This window comes from Monodelphis domestica, chromosome 1 (assembly GCF_027887165.1).
Source record: "Monodelphis domestica isolate mMonDom1 chromosome 1, mMonDom1.pri, whole genome shotgun sequence".
NCBI classification, from domain to species: Eukaryota; Metazoa; Chordata; class Mammalia; order Didelphimorphia; family Didelphidae; genus Monodelphis; species Monodelphis domestica.
In genome coordinates this window covers 614050729-614072662 of record NC_077227.1, presented here as the reverse complement: position 1 = coordinate 614072662, position 21934 = coordinate 614050729, and the positions used below count along the sequence as shown (strand labels likewise).

General features: G+C 35.7%; 2 protein-coding genes and 1 non-coding gene across 4 annotated transcripts in view; all 3 read left to right on the top strand.

The window, feature by feature from the left end:
- The first annotated feature begins 4213 nt into the window (after positions 1 to 4213).
- Positions 4214 to 10449, top strand: LOC100618164 (protein PET117 homolog, mitochondrial). The gene is made up of 2 exons (XM_003339671.4): positions 4214 to 4460; positions 10150 to 10449. Exons 1-2 carry the CDS (start codon positions 4365 to 4367, stop codon positions 10297 to 10299), a joined length of 246 nt encoding a protein of 81 aa, XP_003339719.1. The 5' UTR covers positions 4214 to 4364; the 3' UTR covers positions 10300 to 10449.
- A 175-nt stretch (positions 10450 to 10624) lies between these two features.
- The window catches only part of KAT14 (lysine acetyltransferase 14), a 33279-nt gene continuing 21969 nt past the window's right edge, over positions 10625 to 21934 (top strand). For both annotated transcript variants that reach the window (XR_008915603.1, XM_001374127.5), the window contains exons 1-4: positions 10625 to 10883; positions 12509 to 12627; positions 17771 to 17892; positions 21337 to 21518. Coding sequence is in view for 1 of the 2 variants with exons in the window: in XM_001374127.5 (XP_001374164.1) it covers positions 10625 to 10883; positions 12509 to 12627; positions 17771 to 17892; positions 21337 to 21518 (682 nt within the window). In the remaining variant the exon portion in view is untranslated. The remainder of the gene's footprint in view (positions 10884 to 12508; positions 12628 to 17770; positions 17893 to 21336; positions 21519 to 21934) is intronic.
- On the top strand, positions 14655 to 14901 carry LOC130456747 (small nucleolar RNA SNORD17). The gene has a single exon (XR_008915791.1). It is a non-coding gene; the product is annotated as a small nucleolar RNA SNORD17 (small nucleolar RNA).

Below are 21934 nucleotides of genomic sequence, written 5' to 3'. Positions count from 1 at the left end.
ATTCCTCACTTAAAAAAAATTTGGTTTGTAGGCTTGACATCCATAAGGAACCTCAGTTGAAAGGCAGCTTCTGCTTGGGACATACATCTTCCTCTAGTTTAATATATTGAATATTCTGGACTCTTTCAAGCTAGAAACTTCTAGCCCCTAGCGTTCCTTAACCATGGAGCCATCTCCTGACACTTCCTGCTTGTGATAGCAGAGATATCCCTCAGTAAAACTCCTTATAAAATTCCTGGTTTTCCTCTGCATTCCGGAGCAACTGGACTATGGAGGTCTGAACCCAGCCATTCTGAAAGTAGGAGGAATGATGAAAGCTCAACATAATCAAGGTATGCTAAATCCTGGGGACAGCTTCTTGCAGGATCCTTGACACCTCTCTCTTTGGAAGGCCATTGCATCCCGTGCCCAGGAGAAAGGGAAACAAAAAGGGAAAGAGTGGGGTAAAGAGGAAGGATAATCGTTTGAGGTAGATCTATAAGTATTTATTGTCATCATTTTACAGATAAGGTAACTGAAACTTAGAGAGATTAAGTGGCATGCCTACAATTACACAGCTAATAAGTATCAGAGGCTCTATTTGAATCCAGAGCTTCCTGACTCTAAATCCAACATTCTATCCACTACAGGCTACATAGAAAATAAGAGGTAGAAGAGGGTGAAGTCAAGATGGCAGAATGAGAGGTTTGCATAGCTCACCCAACATATCTCCTTCCCCAACAAACTGGAAGGGGGAAAGCATTTATATGGCACCTACCAGGTGCCCAGTGGGCAGCTAAGTGGCATAATGGGACTGGAGTCAGGGAAGACTCATCTTTGTGAGTTCAAATCCAGACACTTACTAGCTATGGGACCAGGTTGATGTTACTTAATTTTTTTGCCTCAGTTTTCTCATCTGTAAAATGAGTTGGAGAAGGAAGTGGTAAGTCATTCCATTATCTCTACCAAAAAAATTCCCAATAGGGTCACAGAAAATTAGACATGCCTGAACAATCACATGTATCAGACCCTGTGCTAAACACTTCTCTTCTTACAAATATTATCTCTTTGATCCTCACAACAATCCTGCAAGGAAGGTAGGTACTATTATTATCCCCATTAATGCAGTTGAGTAAGCTAAGACAATCAGAAGTTAAGTGACTTATCTAGGGTTACAGAGCTAGTAAGTGTGTCCATCTAAATTTGAATAATGTCAGGGGCAGCTGGGTGGCTCCATAGCTTGGTGGATTGAGAGCCAGGCCCAGAGATGGGAGGTCCTAGGTTCAAATCTGGCCTCAGACACTTCCTAGCTGTGTGACCCTGGGCAAGTCACTTGACCCCCATTGCCTATCCTTTACCACTCTCCTGCCTTACAATCAATTATTGATTCTAAGATGGAAGGTAAGGGTTTATAAAGTAATAAATTTGAATCATGCCTTCCTGATTCTAGGGCCAATACATCTATTATGTCACCAGTTGCCAGACTGAATTCTTATCAGAGGAGTCAAGAAGTCACAGTAAGTCATTTTTCCAGACTAGGGCAGCTTAGGGAGAGAGAGGTTTTAAAGGGAATTCTTTATTTCCTTTGCTTATTTTGAGTTAATCAATCAAGAACTTAAAGTACCCCCACTTAACACTTAGTAAGTCACTAAGTAAGAGAGTTCACAAATCACTTACTAGAAAAAGTTCATACCTCCAAAGGCCTCAAGCACTGCCTCCCACCTCCAAGGGCAGTGCTAGGCAAATTGGGAAACTGTCATTGATTCCCATGAAGTGGGGGAGTCACAAGAAGTGACATGGGAAAAGGGTTATAAAAGGTGAGACTGAAAAGAAGATTCATTCATTCCTCGGCTCTTTGGTGAGGAGACTCTCCTGGAGGAGGATTCATTCCTGGGCTTTTAGGAGAGACTTTTCTCATGGGGCTGAAGCTTTCTGCTCTGGAGAGGCTTGGTGGGAGAGTGACTGGAGCCAAAGGAAGAGATTTGGGCTGGTAGAATCCTTGCTGAAGACACCACTGGGACTACTGGTTTAAGAGACTACCACGACTCCAGGTGGAGATCTGGACTTGAGGGAGCCCTTGCTATGTGGTGAGCTGAACTTCTTGGGACAGAAATTATATGGTATCTAGCTAGGCAATATTTTCTACTTCCTTCCCACATTTTTCTCTTTTACTATATCTCTATTAAACCAAATTGTTAAGAGCAACTAACAGACTCATGACTTAAGAGTTGATTTTATAAATGGCAACTATAATCTTATCTGTTTTAACTCTTATATTTGCCAAATCCATTTTTACCCTTATATCTATTGGCAAAACCAATTTTAATTGTTACAGAGGTCTGAGGACACTAGAGTGAGGACTGGCCAGGAGTGTACTACAGTAAAACAAAGTTGGAGTGGATGAGCATTCTATTGTCCAAGGACAGTTTGGAACTATACCCATAAAACAGTTAAACTGTGCATATCCTTTAATCCAGTGATAAATCCAGCAAAGACATCAACAAAAGAGGAAAAGGAATTTTTGTCATAGATATTTTGTGGTGACAAAGAATTGGAAACTAAGGGAATGTCCAATCAATTAAGGAATAGCTAAACAAGTTATGGTATATGGATATGATGGAATATTATTGTGTTGTAAGAAATAATGAAAGGGATAGTTTCAGAAAAACCTGAAGACTTGTATAAATCCATAAAAGTGAAATGAGCAAAACCAGGAGAATAATTTACACAATAAAAAATATATTTACATACACACCTATTCATACTAATCTCCCCACCCCAGGTGAAACTTTGTGGGAATCAAATTTCCATATTGGCCATGCCCTAATATATATGTCTATTTGTCTGCTGTCTGTCTGTCTTTAGATAAGGCCAATGTGGGAATTTGTTTTGCTTGACTATACATGTTTGTAATGTTTTTTGTTTTTGCTTTCTCAGTTGGAATGAGAGGAAGTGTGGGGAGGGACTTAGAATTTAGATACCAGTCTAAATAGTAGCCCTTACCCAAGAACTGTGGAATGGTGGTGGAAGAATGAAGAGATTCAGAACAATGCTGTCTTCCAGGACAGAACACAAGGATACACTGATTCTGGCTCCAGATTTGTACTGAAGTTGGTTTAAGAAGACCTTGATTCAAATGTTTTTCCATTTATTAAGCTTATTAAGGGCAATAACAATCTCTCTGGGCCTTGATTTCCTCATTTTTAAAACGTTACAGTTGTAATGTTCTTGGAATAACCTGACTTTCTCATTTTATCAATCACTATGGAACCTTGAAAAAGTGAAGTTATCTTCTGATTTCTCACCTACCTAATTCCAGTGCTCCCCCTTCCTCTCTCATTTCTAGAACAATAACCAAATCAATACTGCTATTGCTACGAAAAAGGTATAATGATCTACTCCATGAAGGTTCCACTACTACCTAATGCCTTTCTAAACCATAACACCCTCTCCCTACCAGTCATCCCAGTTCCTATTTTATGTTGTCTCTGCATTATTAAGAAAGCTCCTTGAGAAAAAAGGACTCCGGTTTTTAATATTCTCAAGGTTGAGCACAATGCTTGGCACAGAGTTAAATGCTTAATAAAACTTTCCAAAATTGAATTCATTTATTGAAGTTGAAAGCTAGAATCAATGGTGAGTTACAAAAAGGAAGGAAAGTCAAGGCTTTGGGGCTCCAGAAAAAAACCCTTAACATTGGCCCCAATTCCTCAAAGGATAAGGTCTAAAATTAAATTAATTAAATTAAATTGCCAAACATTTTTCATTAGCCCATGGCTCTTTATTATGCACCTTAATTTACTACTCGAAAGACCTAATTTCTAATGGCCATTCCTCACTCTGGTTGCCTTATTAAAGTTGTAATCCTTAATGCATGGCTAGAAATTTTTAAATTTTACATATTTGTACGGCTAAGAGGTCAATTTACATGCCACATGGCACTAATTTAGAGAAGGCTCTCGATTTAGTTTTAGGAGCCCAGTTTCCCCAAGTTTCTCTCTGAGGTGGTTTTAGAGTTCTTTAAGCTGGGAAGAAAGACGTTTGCAATTAAAGAAAGATGAGATGCTAGGTCTTTGACTGCCCCAACCACGTGGCCACAGGCAGTTGGAACACCCCCGCTCCAACCCAAGAAAGAGCAGAGCGCAGGCGCGCTCGATTTCTCAGTTCCCTGTTGCTCGCGCCTTGTCAACTTGGTGGAACAGGGACGTTCGGCATTCGACGGATTGAGCCTGAAGGAGATCCAGGGACGCGCACGCCGGAAGAGGCTCTCGGTCGTGCACGCTCGCCGCCGCAGTCTAGCTCCCCGCCTTCTGGTCGTCCGACGCTTCGCTGTTGAGAGAAACGGCTGCTTCCGCCGCCTCTCCGCGGCCAGCTGCCCGGGAGGGATGTCGAGGAGCTCCAAGGCGGTGCTGAGCCTCTCTGTGGTGCTCACGGTGGGCACGGTGATCGGAGTACATCTTCGGCAGAAGCAAGACCAACAGGTCAGGACCACGTGACACCGGGCCCACTTTCCCCTCCCCCCATCTCCAGTCCTGAGAGGGGCGGGAACATTCTCCGCGTGTTATCCGCGGATTCTAAGCTGTAGCGGCTGTAGCGGTTGCGCGCTGCGGGGTCCAGGGTTCGGGCTTCCTGATCTGACCTGATGCTACCCTCCTCAGGGGTGCTCACACTCTCGCTTTCTGCTTATATTTCTTAATTTTCTTGCTGATCTCGCTCTTCCTGCCCTTTTCGCGCCCTCGCCCACCGAAAGCCCAGCTGCCTGTAGAGGTTTTATCGCCGTAGTCTAGATACTGTTGCTTTGTTTTACGAACCTCCGTTTACTTACCTATAAAATGGGACGAGTCTTTGTATCGCTTCACCAGGAGTGTGGTGTGACAAATGGGCGTGTAAATCTCAAAACACTATATAAACGTGAGTCGTATTACCTGTAACTGTGGCTTAAATTTTCTAGACCAGTGGTTCTGAAACTTTCTAATGCCCTGACCCAGCAGTACAGTTCCCTATGTTGCAGTGACCCCAAACCAAAAAATTATTTTGGTGGCTACTTCAAAACTGTAATTTTGCTACAGTTATGATTCGGAAGGATATATAATGCATACCTGATATGCATTATATATTCTCATTGCTACAAATTGAGATGTTGAGAACAGCTGTTCTAGACTGTAAACTCCATATAAGCAGGATGATAGGTGAGCCCTGGACCTGGAATTAGACCTGAATTCAATTTTGGCCTCCCATTTACTAGTTGGTTTATCCTGGGTGAAACCCTTAATCTGCCTCAGTTTCCTCATTTGTAAGATGGAACAATAGCATCTACCTTTGAGATTGTATTGTGAGGTTGTTGTAAATGAGTTAACTTTTGAAAATATTGAAGAAGTTTATTAATGCAAGCCTGTGTTACTATTTATGGCAAAAATTACAAGTGAATGATTATTGTTAATTATTAATAATTTTTTATTATGTCTTAGCTAAGTGGAACAGTGGCCAGAGTGCTAGATGAGAAGATCTTTATTCCAGGCTTGTCTCCTACATTTGGTAGAGTTATGTGACTTTGAGCAAGTCACATAAGTGCAAATAAGATTGTTTCCTCATCTATAAAATGGAATTAAATAATCGCTCCTACTTCAGGTTGTGCCGATCAAATAAGACAAAACATGTGCTATATGTTATCTATGTTTTACACCTAGTCATTTGTGATAGTATCCTAAAAGACTACATTTAAAATCTTAAACTTTATAGAGAAGGGAATACAAACTCATATAGACCTAAGTGATTAATTGTTAAGCAGTAAAGAACTATATAAATAGGATTAAGTATCCGTAATTGCTTATCAGCAAAGAGGTAATAGGTACATTTATAGGGTCTGAGGACTTGTGTCTTTAAGAGAAAGTTGTCTCCACTTGGCCAGCTTCACCCTTTGGGAGCTGGGGTGGCCCCATAACATTCCTTGATTGCCTTTACTCTGTTTATTAAATTCCCACCCAATGAGGCTTCTCTAGCTTCTTGAAGCCTTGTAATCATGCCACAAAGGAGGATGAGGAGGAACTGGAAGTTAGTCCTGAAAGACACTCCTTTTTAGGTAACTGCTTGCTTGTTTATCTTAATTATTCCTGTTGGGCCACTTAGGCTTAAGTGTATGTTATACATTCATAGTATTCAGTGCATTGTTGACCTGTCTGAAAGAATTTCCTATTTTTAGAGTCTGGTCAACTGACTGCACATAGGTCAGAATCTTCAATCTATCATAGTCCCTCAAGAAAAAAAAAATCCTTTCATTTAGGAGCCATTGTTGTCTATGTACTCACCCTTTATTCTATAGAACCATATAATAACCACATTCCTAGCACAGATGTTTAGAATTTAAAATGTTTAAAGACTTAAACCTAAAGTTGGAAGTTTAACTAGGGTTCTAATCAAACAAGAAGCCTACTCATTCATAAAGGGTCCTAGGCTATTAACTGACAGTATATAATTAATTGGATACTCAAGATTGTAACTCCCTACTGGAGAAAAGTACTTTTTACACAAGAGACTTAATTCCCTGGAATTTGTTTCTGCAGTAGCTTATGTAGTGATTACACAAGATCTGCAAAACCTAAGGACGAACAACAGATTTGGCAGGCTGCTTAAAACATTCTTAAAAGAAAGAAAAAGTTTATCATGGCTTTTAAACAGGTCTCACTGATCTTCAAAGGAGTCAGAATCTTGGCGGTGGACAGTACTTCAGAGGACATTGAGTCCATACATACTATAACCCAAATTCTTAATATAGCATACCTAACGAGTGATTGTAAAGCTTTTGCTTAAAGACCTTGAATGAGAGGAGACCTATCACTCAAGGAAGTCTATACTACTTTTAGATAGCTTAGATAGGAACTTTTTCCTTTTGTCAATATCATTTATATAGCATCTACTATATACTAGGCACTATGGTAAGTGCTTTACAAATACCTGGTTTTCATAACAATTCTGAATTAGGTGATTTTATCTCTTTTACAGATGAAGAAACTGAAGCACAGAGGTTAAGTGACCTGCCCCAAGGTTGCACAGCTAATAAGTGTCTAAAGCCACATTGGAACTTTTTTCTTACCAACTTCATGCCTGGTGCCATATCCACTGTGCCACTCTGCTACCCTAGCAAATTTATCAAGAGTAAATTTGCTTCCTTCCAACTTCCACCCCTTGATTCTCATTAAGAACAAATCTAATCCCTTTACCATGTGAACAGTTCTTCAAATACATGAAAACTGCTATCATTTTCCTCTTGTCTCCTATTTTCCAGACAAAACATCCCTTTTTCAGCAAATACTCAAATGGAATAATATCAAAACTTTTCAGTCTTCTAAAATGAAGTGTTTGTAAATGAACAGAGATCTTCAGATAAGATCTTACCAAGGCAGAGTACAGTATTTTCCTTCTCATAATGCACCCTTAAGATCATATTGACCTTTTTTAGCTACCATTGTTTTTTCATGTTGAACTTGCCATCCACTAAAATTTCCAGATTCAGCTTCTATGAATTTTTTGTGATCTCTCAAAAAACTATTGCTTACTAATCATTGAACTGCCTTGCCATTCATAATGTTTCTAACATTTATACTTAATCTCTGTTTTAGCCACAATTAGGGTCTAGAGTCTGAGGACATTTTATTTTATTTGAACTTTCTAGGACCAGGGCCTAGGACTCCTAGGACAGAGGTACCTCTTTTTAAGAAAAAAAAATGTATTTTTCTGTTAAAATCTAGTATAATAATAGACAATCCAATCTATTTAAAATGTACTAAGCACCTCATATGTGTAATAATTAAAATGGTTGAAGATATAAATTGTAATAGATATAAGAGTGGGTGAGTAAATTGTGACCGCAGGAAATATATTTTCACTACAGTCTTGTTTTAAATCAAATATAAGGTGGTCGCCAGGGAAATATTCCCAATTATGAATATACCCAAGTCAACTGGGTTTTATAGAGACTTTAATTAATAATACAATGAGGAATTAAAGAAAGAGAGAAAGAGTAAGAAAGGAATAAGTACGAAGGGCCTTAAGCCAACATGGCCTAGACCTGAGTCTTAAGAGAGAGAGAGATCAGTCAGTCAGTCTTTTATCACTCACCACAAGGTCTGTCTAATCAAGGATTCTAGTGACAGAGTCTCCTCAGAGAGCCTTCCAGCCAGAGACTGTTTCAAAGGGCCTCTCTCCAGAGGGACAGAGTCCCCTCAGAGGAGCTCCAGCGAGACCTCCTTAGAGATTGTCCTCCAAGAGCTTCCCTTCTCCAGAGCCTCTCTCAAGAGATTTTTTTCAAGAGATTCTGCTTTTTCTTATATAGGGGGTTTTCTCCTATGTCACCTTCCCTAAGTCCTTACATCTACCAATCACAGTAGACCTTTTCCAAAGGACAGCCCTATTCTAAAAACACTGATGGGTCGACTAATCCCTTTAGTAAGTTTGTACCAGAAAAAACTTCTGAATAAGTTTTCACCTCTTTGCTCCTGGCAAGTTTACAAGTTGCCTGACCTTTAATAGGTACTTAGCACCCCATTGTATTAATTCTAAATAGGCATGGCTTAAAGAACTTTTTGCCTCCTTATAAGTATGGGTTTAAGTACTTTCATTGTCTAGCAAGGAGTTTTCTCCCCAAAAGCAGTCTTAAGTACAGGTGGAGTAGAGGTCCTCCCATTTCTAATCCAAGTAGAGTTCTCACTGTCAAAATGGGGAATGTTCCCAGTAGGGAATTGTTCCAATGGAGAATTCCCCAATGTGGAAATTTTTAACATTCACAAGTCTGAGAAATTTCAAGATTCACATATGTAAGGAACTAATCATTCAGGCTACAAAAGAAAGGAAACCACCTTTTGCTGTAAAGGAGTTAATTATGGCCTACTAGGAGGATGCAACATTTAACATGTAAGCATTTGTATGGTAATTTGAGGAGATATGTAGTAATTTTTCAGTACAAGCTTGATGAAATGCTTACTGACAGCCTATTCTCATTTTACTAATCCTCCTCAACTACTAGTATCCTTCCCAAATTCCCATGTATTTTAACTATTCGACATTTTGTTTACTTTTACTATATATAACATGTGTACGTATATATAATGCAATGTTTTCTACATATGTTTATAGATAATACATATTATACATACTTATGTATTATATATATATACACACATATAATACACACACATACTTTTACCCTTTGTTAGAATGTAAGCTGCTTGAAAGTAGGAATATATTCTTTGTATCTATATCTCTAATACATAGCACAATGCTTGGCAAGTAGTAGGTTCTGAATAAATACTTGTTCGATTACATATGAACTGTTTTCAAGTACTGAAGGTGGTTATTTTGTATTTATTTGATCCACAAAATGTTTACCACTTGTGAATTTTTTTGAATAATTCAGTGCCTTTTTCTTCTAAATTCAGTAAGTTGCCTTTTGAGGGGAAATGATTTTTGTCATCTTTTATTTCTTAGATAATTTTTACACATTTTTTTCCAGTAATTTCACCTGAAATAGATTTTATTATACTTGATTTCTTTTTTAAATTAGTTTTTATTTTAAAATATTTTTCCATGCTTACATGATGCGTTTTCTTCCCTTTCTCCTTTTCCCCCCCAGCCAACAAGTAATTCCACTGGGTTGTATTGTATTTGATTCTTGCAGTAAATTGAACTATATTTTTTCCCAAAATTTTATTAATGAGTGAGGATAAGTAATAACTGGGATTTTTGTTATAAATCTTGTTGTAAAAGTTGTTATAAATTTAGACTATAGTTAAAGCCATATGCTTCCTAAGTTATCTCTTATTCCACTTTGTACTGGTTTTAAAGAAATCCTAGACAACTTCATTCTTTGTTAATTCTTAAACCTTTAGAAATTTTCCGAGAATATTATGAAAATGTTTTTGCTAAAATCTGTATATTTGTATTTGTTAAAACATATTTGTATGTTTATTAAAAACATTTGTAGCACATTACTGAATTAATTTAATAATCATCCATTATATTACAGTTATGGTTATTAAAACAAAATTATCTGGATTTGTACTTAGAAATTTGGGAGTCTGAAGTGTATTTCAGTGATAATTTTATTCCTTTAAGAATACTAGAAGGTGGATATCATATGTTCAGGGTGTCACTTAAGTTTATTTCTTTATGTTTTAGAGGCTTCGAGAAGGCGTGATAAGAGATATAGAGAGGCAAAATCGAAAAAGAGAAAATGTTCGTCTTTTGGAAGAACAGATTATTTTGACTGAGCAACTTGAAGCAGAAAGAGAGAAGATGTTACTGGCCAAGGGATCGCAAAAAACATGAGCCCTGAAGTGAATGAAATATAATGAAACAGGTTTAGCTTGTTTTGGGATTTTTTGTTTAGCTATTTTGTGGTATAAGTTAAGTTATTGCTTCTACCAGTATAATTTTTTCTGTCCTTTAAGCATTTAAATAAAAGAACAGTGGTTTGTATCACTTAAGTTTTAAACTGCTTTAAAAATTCCTTCTATTGAAGTGATTTTAATTGTGATCCAACACTTTTTAAAGACAGACCCTTTTTATCTGTTATTCTAATAGTGAACAATATTATCTGGTTAACCATACCCCAGGGTTGTCATTGAAAAAGCAATCTTCCTAGCAAGAAAGGATGGATAATAATGTCCACATTAGTGGGCTGATGAGTCGTCATGATGATGACGCTACAAGAACATCCACCTCTGAAGGACTGGAAGAAGGTGAAGTGGAAGGCGAAACCCTCTTGATTGTTGAATCTGAGGATCAAGGTTCAGTAGATTTATCTCATGATCAAAGTGGAGATTCACTGAACAGTGATGAAGGAGATGTGTCATGGATGGAAGAACAGCTTTCTTACTTCTGTGATAAATGCCAAAAATGGATATCAGCCAGTAAGAATCTTATTTTTTGTTTCATTCATTTTCTTTCCTAAAGCTTGATATTTTTTCTTTGTTTGTTTTTTAAGGGAACTATAACTGAAAACTAAATTTAAATACTTTATTGATATTAACTTCATTGATTTAATGGAATTTATAACTTAAAAGAAATTTTCATAGCATTAGAGGTTCAAATAACATGTGTTATATAATTGTTTTCCATGTTAAAATGGGTAAATCTAATTATGGAATCTTTTGGTAACAATTGTTTCAGAAATCGGATATCACACTTATTAAGTAATTAATCACATACCCTAATGTAGGCATAAGGAATCCTGCTAGACTCTAGAATGGTATTGTGTCTTAAATGGGACAAAAGTCATTCCATTCCATTATAATTTAGCTTAAATCAAAATCAATTACTGGAGTACTCAGAGCAGTATAGTGTTTGTAAATTCTGAGAAGGATAGTTGTTTTGTGCTTTACCAAGACCTCTTCCATTCCCCTCTTTGCTAATTATCATAATCTTAACCTTGTTATTGTCATCTTTCTATGATCCATGAGAATCAAATTATCTACATATAGCTACATAGTCCTCTCTCCATCTGGGAAAAAACAGTCTTCTGCAAAACAAATTTTAGGGAATAAGTAGTGACTCGGTGGGTAGAGAGCCAGGCCTAAAGACAGGAGGTCCCAGGTTCAAATCTAGCTTCAGACACTTCTGGCTGTGTGATCCTCCTCAAATCACTTAATCCCAATTGCTCAGGTCCTATCAAGATGAAGGTATGGATTAAAAAAAAACACCAAATTTTAGGAAAGAAACAATTCAAATACAAAAGATAGTATCCAAATAACATAGTTTAGTTGTAATTGTCTCATGCATATAGACTTAATGAAAAACTTTTCAAAAGGATATTAAGATTTGTTGCACTATAACCAAAATGGAAATGTTTTGCATGATAATACATATGTAATCCAGATCAAATTGCTTACCATCTCTAACGTGGGAAGGGAAGGAGACAATTTAGATCTTATAATTTCAGAAAATGTATTTTGAAAATTATTACATGTGATTGGTAAAATAAAACATCTTTGAATAAAAAGAAAAAAACAAAAATGTCAGCAGACTTTTAAAAAAAAAAGTTGTACTATAGGTCATAATCTGCTGGAATATTAAAGCAGTTTTTTCATGTAGAATCAGATATAATGCATTTGTTAAAATAGATTTTTATCTTCTTTGTGCAAATCACATCAAACATTCTTGACCTAAAGACTTGACTTATTTTACTATTTTTTTTCTCCTTTATATCTTTGCTGTTAGAGTGTTAATGTTAAAATTAGCATAGCTCTATAAAAATTTTAAGGATAAGACTGCTGTATTCTTATTATAAAAAGGGGAGGAAATGTGTCTCCTTGTCATTCTTTTTTCTCTTACCCAAATTTTTCCCCTGTACATGTAATGAGAGACATTCAGAATGAAATATTGGCACCATTTGGACCCTTTCTACCACTGGCAGAGTTGAGATAATGAGGAAAGACCTTAGTAGGGAAAATTGAATCAGTAAAGTATGATTCAACCTTTTTGGCACCAGTGATGTTGAAAAACTAAGATTATGTTTTGTCTTTTACTTTTGTTTTAGGTCAGCTGAGGGAACAGCTCAGTTATCTGAAAGGTGATAACTTTTTTAGATTTACTTGTTCAGATTGTTCAGAAGATGGTAAAGAGCAATTTGAGAGGCTGAGATTGACATGGCAACAAGTAAGTAAAAATCCATTATAGAAGGATTACAGTGATATTTCATAACTTGATTTGTACTATGGAAATAATACGACAAAAATTCTATGTGATTGAAGAGATTTTGGAGTTATGTGTTTTCTTAGAAAACAAAAGGTTTGAATTAGTTCATCTCTAAAGATCCTTTCACTTTTCAATCTTATGTGATAGATAGATAGATAGATATGCCTTGAAGAGATCTATATTCACTATCTTCTCGCCATAGAGCTTCTTCCAAACCTTTTTCTCTCTCAAGTTTCTCATGGTTCTTTGCTTCATCCTCTCAGCTGAGAGCCTTGTCTCATATTTTACTGGGAGAAAAAATTAGACCATTCGCCATGACCTCTATTTTCCCCTTTACCTTACTGCATATTACTGATATGCCTTCTGCCACTCTCTCCTTCACCCCTCTGACTTACATGATGAGGTAGCCTTATTCCTTACCAAGTCTTACCCCTGTCTCCAACAGATCATCCTCTCTGTCATTACCACTCTCACTTTCGTTTTCTCCCTGGCTACTGCCTCATTCTCTATTGCCTACAAACATGCTCATGTATCCCTCATTCTAAAAAAAAAATCCTTATATTATCCTTCCATCCTTCTCTCTTCTATCTCTTCTGCCCTTTATGGCTAAACTCCTTGAAAAGATACTACAATAGATGCCTCCACAATCCAACTTCGTACCTTATCATTCCACTGAAACTGCTCTCTCCAAAGTTAACAGCAGTCTCTTAGATGCCAAATCTAGTGGCCTTTTCTCAGTTCTTATTCTTCTTGACTTCTCTGCAACTGGACGTTGACTGCTCATACTCTCTTCCTTTTATACTTTTGTTTTGGACATCACTCTTGCCTGGTTTTCTTCCTACCTGACTGCTCCTACTCTTATCTCCTTTATTCAGTCCTCTTTCAGATCATCCCTCTAACTATAGGTGTCCTCCAAGGTTCTGTTCAAGGTCCTCTTCTTCCTCTATGCCATTTTACCATATACCATATACCAACCCCATTTCTTAAAAATGTAAATACTTTAATTTGGAGGTTCTTTTTTCATATTAATGCTATCCTGTGATTTTAATGAAAAATGGGGTGGTATTTTTCTGGCTACTATTCAAAAAAACAGTCATTGTTTTAGGGGGAAATTTGGAAAAATAAATATGGTAGCCTATAATAAATATGATTCTATTAACAGTCAAATTCTTAGCATTATACATTGTAAATTTCAGTTGCTCTAGAAAACTATGAACAACTAAGAAAACTTATATGGATCTGTGATCTCATTGATATAGATATGATTTCAACCCCTTTCTGTCTGCTTAGATTGTAACACTCTTGTCCCCTTTGTCTCCAAATTCCTTTAAGTTTGCCACAGTGGGATCTACCTATCATGCTGAAGACCTTCCTCATTATCCAAATTTTCAAAATCCCACTACAAAATCTTGATACACACTTATCAGCAGGACGTTATTATTTTTTTATAAAGTAGACACAATTTAAATTTTATATATGTATTATGTTAGATCTTGTAGAACTGTATGGACCTTAAAGATCTAGTCTTGTGTCCTGCTCCCCCCCCCCCTTACTTTATTGATAGAGAAATCCTAGGGAAAGGTTAAGTGATTTGCCCAAGATGTTCTTTTCAACAGAAGTACAACTAATCTATTCTTCTAAGCTTAACCTTTCTAGAGGTTGAAATAGCAGTTAACTATTATTTCCTGATACAGGCAAGGCAAAGGTGGTGTATTATAAAGAACTATGGTTTTGGAGAAGCTCTTGAGCTGAAACTAACTGTTAAATTGTATATTTGGGGCATTTTGACTAAGTAATTAGCTGAAAGTCATATTGGAATTTTTTCCCTCTTACCATTAAAGTCTCTTAGCTTTTGATATCGGATTTATCTGGACAGTTGCCACAACACTAAGCTGATTGTATTTCTTGAAGTGGTTCAAAACTTATTTGTCTTTGAATTGTTCTTTCCTATTCAACACTTGAACTTGTGTCCTTGGCTTGCAGCATATGTGAAATGATGATGAAGTTTATCCATTCTCTGAGTGTGCTGCTCTGCCCTTCCTACAGCTCTGAGTTCCTGTTCTAGGAACTCTTGAGTTATGTAACCTCCAGATACCCTCCAGACTTGCAGTGTTCTACTGTGGATGGCAGGTGTGTGTGGTGGTCTTACTAGTAGGAAGAGATGGAGTTAGCAGAGGTGAAACCCCATTATTTGGGGTCCCATCTTACCAAGACGAATGACTGGTGTCTGATCACATGCTGCAGACTTTGAGCTGTTTCTTTGTGAATCTACATCTAAGTTGGAAGTCTTTTAAGATATTCTCTGGTCACTGATCATATGGGTCAGAAACTTTTTAGTTTGTTATGCTTAAAAATTTTGAGTCTGGCTGTGTGTTTTATGTTTATTATGATTTATTGATAGAAAGGAGAAGGGAAGAAAGATGAGAGAGAGGTTTACCTTAATCTAGCTTCCCCATTTTGCTGACTAACCTGTAGCAGCCCAGTCAGCACTGACATGGAAGTAGAATGGGCCCCATGCTTCCTGATTCCCAATTAATATACTCTTTTGGTCCCACCCTCTGTATTAGTATTGTACGCTGGCTGATGCAAGGATGCTGAGGCTGATGCCAGACGCCTAGCCCATGCTGATGTTGGGGATGCTGAAGATGTTTAGATTGGTGTTAGGGGATGCCAGGTCATTGTGGATGCAGGGAAAGTGGATGGAGCTATTTTTCCCCACACAATCCTGTGAATGCCATTGACCATTTTTAGATCTGTGTCATCATTAGACTTATGCTTTGCCTATGAGTGCCATTGTCCATTATAAGATACAAGTAGGTAAGGAGTATTCAGAAATTTTGAGTATTTGATCAGTCTGGTGTAAAGAGTGCTAGACTATAAGCCAAACTCAAATGCAAATTCAAGACCCTTACCAGATAATTTCTATGGTCCACCTTGTGGTTCTATAATTGGGAAGTAAAACAGAAATTAAAGGCATTAAAAAGCTTTTTCCCCCATCAAATTTGCCTTCAGATGCAAAATCCAAATAGGGCCAAGTTAAATTTGATAAGTTATTCTTGTATATACAACTAAAGAAGTAAGTTAAATACAGTAAAGAAGATACAGTAGGAAGAGTGTTGATTTTAGTTAGGAAAGATGCTTTTTAATCCCACTGTGGATGAAACGCCAGTATTGCGTAAATTCTCTTACCGTATGCTGACTTTTCTGCCAAATCAGTCAATCAAACAATTATTAATGACAAGTTTAGTGCTGCATCACAGAGAATGCAGCGGGATAAATGAAGCAATCTTTGTCCTCAAATAGCTTGTATTTTATAGGATAAAGACAGGTGTACAGAAAAAATATAAAATCAATACAGACTAATTTTGGAGACAAAACTGGCAGCTGGATGGTGTATAAAAATGATAATAGTGAAATATAATAGATAATGATACTTATAGGGTCATTGTGAGAATCAAAATAGATAATATATGAGAAGCTCAAGGTCTTGGAAAAACTTCTGGTGCTATATAAATGTTAGTTATTTTCTTAAAGTCAGAGTGGCTGGTGTTACTCTTCCAGGAAACCTTCTCCGATTCCCTCTCTTCCAGTTAGTTATAACTTTTCCTTCATGTAAGACTTAGCTTATATTTCGGTGTATATATGTACAATTTTCTTATCATTTTTGGGTTACTTTGTAAATCCCACGAGAGCAGGTATCATGTTATATAAAATGTTTATTTCCTTGAGCTCTTAGGATACTGTTGCATGCAGTAGGTAATTTTATGAAACACAAAAAACCTTTTGTTATATACAAGGTACAGACAATAGATACTGTTCTTAAGATGTTCTAATCTACACAAATTACTGTGAATCAAGATAGTGTGACTGCAGAAAATGTTTTCACTAGTGTCTTGTTTTAAAATCAATATATAAGGTGGTCACCAGGGAAATATTCTCAATTATGAATATACCCAAGTCAACTGGGTTTTATAGAGAATTTAATTAATATAAATGAGGAAGAGAGAGAGAGAGATGAGGACAGAGGGCTGAAAATCTGAGATTCTTGGGTATAGAATTCCTTCAATTCCTTTTAAATAATTTATTAAACAGCTGTTGCTTATATGCTTCGCAATGTGTCAGGTAATATCCTGAATATACCAAAGAAATATAAGATTTGAACTTTTATGAAAATGGTATAGGATAGGCAGGTTACTATAGTGGACAAAATCCTGGGTTAGGCAGCTAGATGATCCATTGGAGAGAATGTTGGACTCAGAATCAGGAAGATCTGAATTCTAATTCTGTCTCTGGGGTGCTGGGCAAGTCACATAATCTCATGCTTTTTACTCGTCTATAAATTGAGGGGTTGGACTCAGTGATCTGTCCCTGTCATAAATCTAAGATCTTATTAAATTGAGACATTGGTTAACTTTTTTCTTCTACTAATGATGTAGTGACTTTGTTGGACAAGACATTTAGCATCTCTGGGCCCTCCCATACCTTATTTGTAAATGAGGGTGCCTGGCTAGATGCTTTTTAAAGGTTATTCCAGCTCTATGATTATTAAGAATTTTAAGATCCTGACAGTAGAACCTAGTGTACAGTGGGTTTACCTACATAGAGAAATTATATAAGTTAAAAGAGTTAAAGCTGAAATTAGAATCATTGAAGCATCATATCCAAGGGTCTATTTTGAAAGGAGTATATCAGCAGGTCTTTCTATAGGGCATGCTGTTCGGAAAAATTGTGTGTATGTGTGTGTGAATAATTATACTCTGTCGGTTAATTGCAATATATTCAATTTCTTATATTCTCAAAATAACTTTTATGGAAGCCTTTTCAGAATCTGACACTGTTAAAAAAGTATATATTTCTTTAGATCCAAAATTGTTAAAAAATATATATATATTTTAAGGATTTTAAACTCTTTTTGAAAGGAGAAAGTGTGTTATGGTGTAAAGAGCACTGGGCTGAGGGGAGACTTGGCTTTCTAGCATAGGTCTGTGACTTCACTAGAACTCAGTTTCCCCTCCTAAAAATTAAATGTCTTTATTCCCTTGCAGTTCTAAGTATTTTCTTTTTTTACTCCTTTTTCCCTCCTCTCCAAATATTTTTGTTCCAGGTTGTCATGTTGGCAATGTATAATTTATCTCTGGAAGGAACTGGACGCCAAGGTTATTTCCGATGGAAAGAAGATATTTGTGCTTTTATTGAGAAACATTGGACCTTTTTACTAGGAAACAGGTAAAAAAATGTTTATTTGAAATTTACCAGTTGTAAAAAAGTAAACTATAATACTAGATTTATTTGTGATATCTTAACCTGTTTGTTCACCTGAATGATATAGAGTACTGACTTGAGGAGTCACTGTGACTTGTCTTATTACAATGATATTTCCAGTTCCTAGAAGTTGTGTTGATAGTGTTTATTGAGCCAAAAGACTGAATAAGAAGCAAAGACAATTTCTAGGGTTCCTTAAAGAACATAGTAAATTTCTGTGTAGAACAGGATGGCAATAGCTAGAATATTAAAGATGCTTTTTTTTTTCCTAGGTTGGGTCCTATTACTCTTATTCTTTTAAACTCTTAAAATAGTTTACTTGTACTCACTCTTTTGGTAGTTTTATAGTGTTTTGCATTACTAAAAACCTTTTTATATGCGCCACATATGTTATACTAGCTAAACTTGATTTTTAGTACCTTAAGGGCAAGCTTTTGACATACTAGTCACACTAAATATTTTTTCACTAGTTTTTCCATATTAACAGTGCCATTACTACTTAACTATTCATTCATTTCATTTATTTATTTTAAACTTATTTGTTCAGTGAACTTATAGAGCCTCAAGTAGAGAGTCTATGAAACCACAGTTGTTGCTGTGTCTAAATGACATTTTATTGTATTATTGAAATCAATTCAATCTTACCTTTGAATTTTGTTCAAGATTCTGAATTCGTTAGATGGTGTATCAAGACTTGGATAGGATGAGTAAATCTGGCATTATTCAGTGACTGTAAATATGATTAAAATCTCTTCTCAAGTCAGAGCAGGATTTTTGTTAACTGTTACCCTATTTAGTATAGTCCTTTATGTGTTTTGTTCAAGCTAGTCAAATAGATTTAGTTTAAAAAAAAAAAAAAGCCTTTAAGGTTTTGCTGATGTTGCTGAGAACATAATAGAATTAGAGTGAGTCACTGGTAGTGTGTGACCTTATATATAAGGAGTGGCATGTATTCCAAAAGAAGGTCAATAAGACTGTAATGAGAGAAATTACCACATTAGAGAATATTTTAGTCTCTTTTTATGATAGGGGTCATTTTAGATCCCAAATTATTTATTGGTATCTAGAAAGGAGTTCACAACACAAAGAGTCCTATACATTTAAAAAAGATGATATTCTAAGGCCTATTGTATGCAACCTTTACTGCATGGCAAGAAACAAGAAAGTGAAATTATGGCTTTGAAATTTTTCTGAGTGTGTGTGTGTGTGTGTGTGTTTTTAAAGTACTTTTTCTTTTGAATAGTATAGTTTTGTAAGAAGTCTGCCAAATTTTTTTCTTTTTAAAAATCCTGTCTCGTTTGTTTGTCCTTGTTAATCCTGGGTCCTAGGGTTTGTTTGGAGAGTTGGACCTGCTGAGGGATGACATTACTTTCTTTATACTGCTCTAAGTTTGTTGCCATTGAACCTAACGTTCCAGCTAACTTTCCTAACCCTGGCCTCTTTCAAGTCTCTTCTAAAATACCATATTCTACAAGAAACCTTTCCCAATTGTCCCTTAATCTTAGGGCCTTCCCTCTGATACTATTTCCAGTTTATCCTGTATATGTCTTATTTGTGTATAATATTTGCATATTTCCTCTCCCATTAGACCCTGAACTTTTTGAATCAGGGATTGATTTTTTTTTGCATTTGTTTGTACCTCCAGGGCTTAGTATACACAGTAGGCATTTAATAAATACTTTTTGATTGACCTTGTTTTGAAATATGTGCCACTCCTTATATATAAGGATCTTCATAAAATCTTTGTGTACTTTAAAAACTTTAATAATTGAGATTTTAGTTGGGATAAAAATCGTAAATGTCCTACCAAGTCAAATCAAATTTACTTCTCACAGCTGAAATGCTTTGTAACCTTTTGTAGCTACATGACTACATACCAATTGGTAGTAATTTTTTCCTTGCCATTGGATCTAAAATAAGAATATGTTGTGTATTGAAGTTATGCAAAACTTTTAATTTAAATGGGATTTGTAAATTGTCTATAGCATATGTAGAACCTAAATAATTAAATTTAGAAAGTACATTTGAGGAGATGGTACAGGGTATATATGAAATTTTTATTTATCACCAGACTTAAAGTAACTTTGTATTTTTTAATTACTTCTTTTTGACCAGACCTGTGATTTCATTGGTGTGTGTACAAACACAATATTGAAGGTCAATGAAAACTTGAAAAGTAACCCAGTACCAACCTAATTGTAACTTAGTTTTCTGTGTTTCCATATATGTGTACACACATGTACACACATATATTTATAAGACATTACTTATTCTGACTTTTATAAATTATATTTGTTATTCTAGGCTTAACTTAACATGTCTCTCAACATGTCTGTTTCTAAAAGCACATTTTTTAATTACATGAATCTGTAAATATTTTATATATGCCTCAACAAGAAATTCATGACAGAATACCACAAGCTGGTTAATGTTCCTACCATGGGAAAAAAAATTAGTTAAATGATGATATGATGCTGTTCATCCTTGTGATTCCAAAGTTAATGATTTAACAACAACTTCTGCCCAGGAGTCATTAGTAATTATAAGTATGTATTTTTAAATTTGTATAAGCCAGGGAGTTAGACTCAGCAAAATACTGTGTTACTAAGACCTTTCTGTAATTACAGAAAAACGGATGGATGGATGGATGGATGATAGGGGAGAGAGCATGCATCTTGAGAGTACACTGTATATTTAATGAATTTGCTTACTTTGGTATATTTTCAGAAGAAAAGTATATTCACAGAAGAATAGAATTCTGTGAAAGATATTTTCCTGGGTGTCTTCAATACAGTTTAGTCTCTGGAGAGCAGAGCATAACTTTGTAGTGAAAATTTTAAAAAGAAAATATAAAGGAATGTCTGTAAATTGTTTCCTTCATTCTATTGTCAAAGCACATTTTAAAGATATTTTTGTTTATTAAATGAATTCCCATTTTATGAGTCTTTGAACATAAACCATGTTTTAGAACTAAAACAATTTTCCATAAAATGAAGTTTAAAAGTCAGTAATTTCCCTGTCAGTGCTTGTGGTATATGCCATGCAGTTCTAGTTCTGCTTCAGTTCTTGAAAACTAGTAATGGGTGTTTTTGCAGAGATCTTTTTATTCCACTGATTCCCAAGCTTCTTTGAGTAGAGTTATAGTACCTTGTTTGATTTATTGACATCTGTAATAGCATACATATATTTTTTAAGACTTTTAAGTGAATTAAAATTTGTTTTCTTGAAAACTTCAGTAATGCTTCTTAAGCTAACCAGAAACTTCATTGGATGTCAGAAAGTCATATTTGCTGAAATAGACAGAAAAAAATTACATCCACCTAAAAATAGTTGTCAACTGGAAAATCTATGTAATTCACAATTTAAAAAATTACTTTGTTCTCTCTTTTCTTTCTTTTTCTTTTAAAGGAAAAAAACTTCAACCTGGTGGAGCACAGTAGCAGGTTGCCTTAGTGTGGGGAGCCCAGTATTTTTCCGTTCAGGTGCTCAGGAATTTGGAGAACCAGGATGGTGGAAACTTGTTCATAACAAACCCCCAACAATGAAACCTGAAGGAGAGAAATTGTCTGCCTCTGCTTTGAAAGTAAAAGGTACTTAGAACAGTACAAGAGGAGCCAGGCAGGCCAAAGTCAACCAAGTTTAAAGATAGGAGATAAGCCCTATTTTTAGCTGGATTAACTAGTTTGTAGCCATGGAAGCTATTGTATTGGTATGTTCTTTAGGACAAATTTTTATGTGCTGTGTGGTTTTTTTTTAATATTCAACACCTTTTTCCTTTTAATTATAAAAGTGCCTAAGTGATTTGTTTCACATATTTGAAAATATCTTGTTCAAAATCTGATTTCAAATAAGTATCTTAAGCTTTTTAAATTTACAATGTAGAGACATTAAATAGCCTTGTTTTAGCATAATTAAGTTTTCATTGAGTATCTTCTGAGTATTGAAGCATTGTACTAAGCACATAGTCATGTGAGTAGCAAAAAATGATCTAAAGTTAAATGCTTGA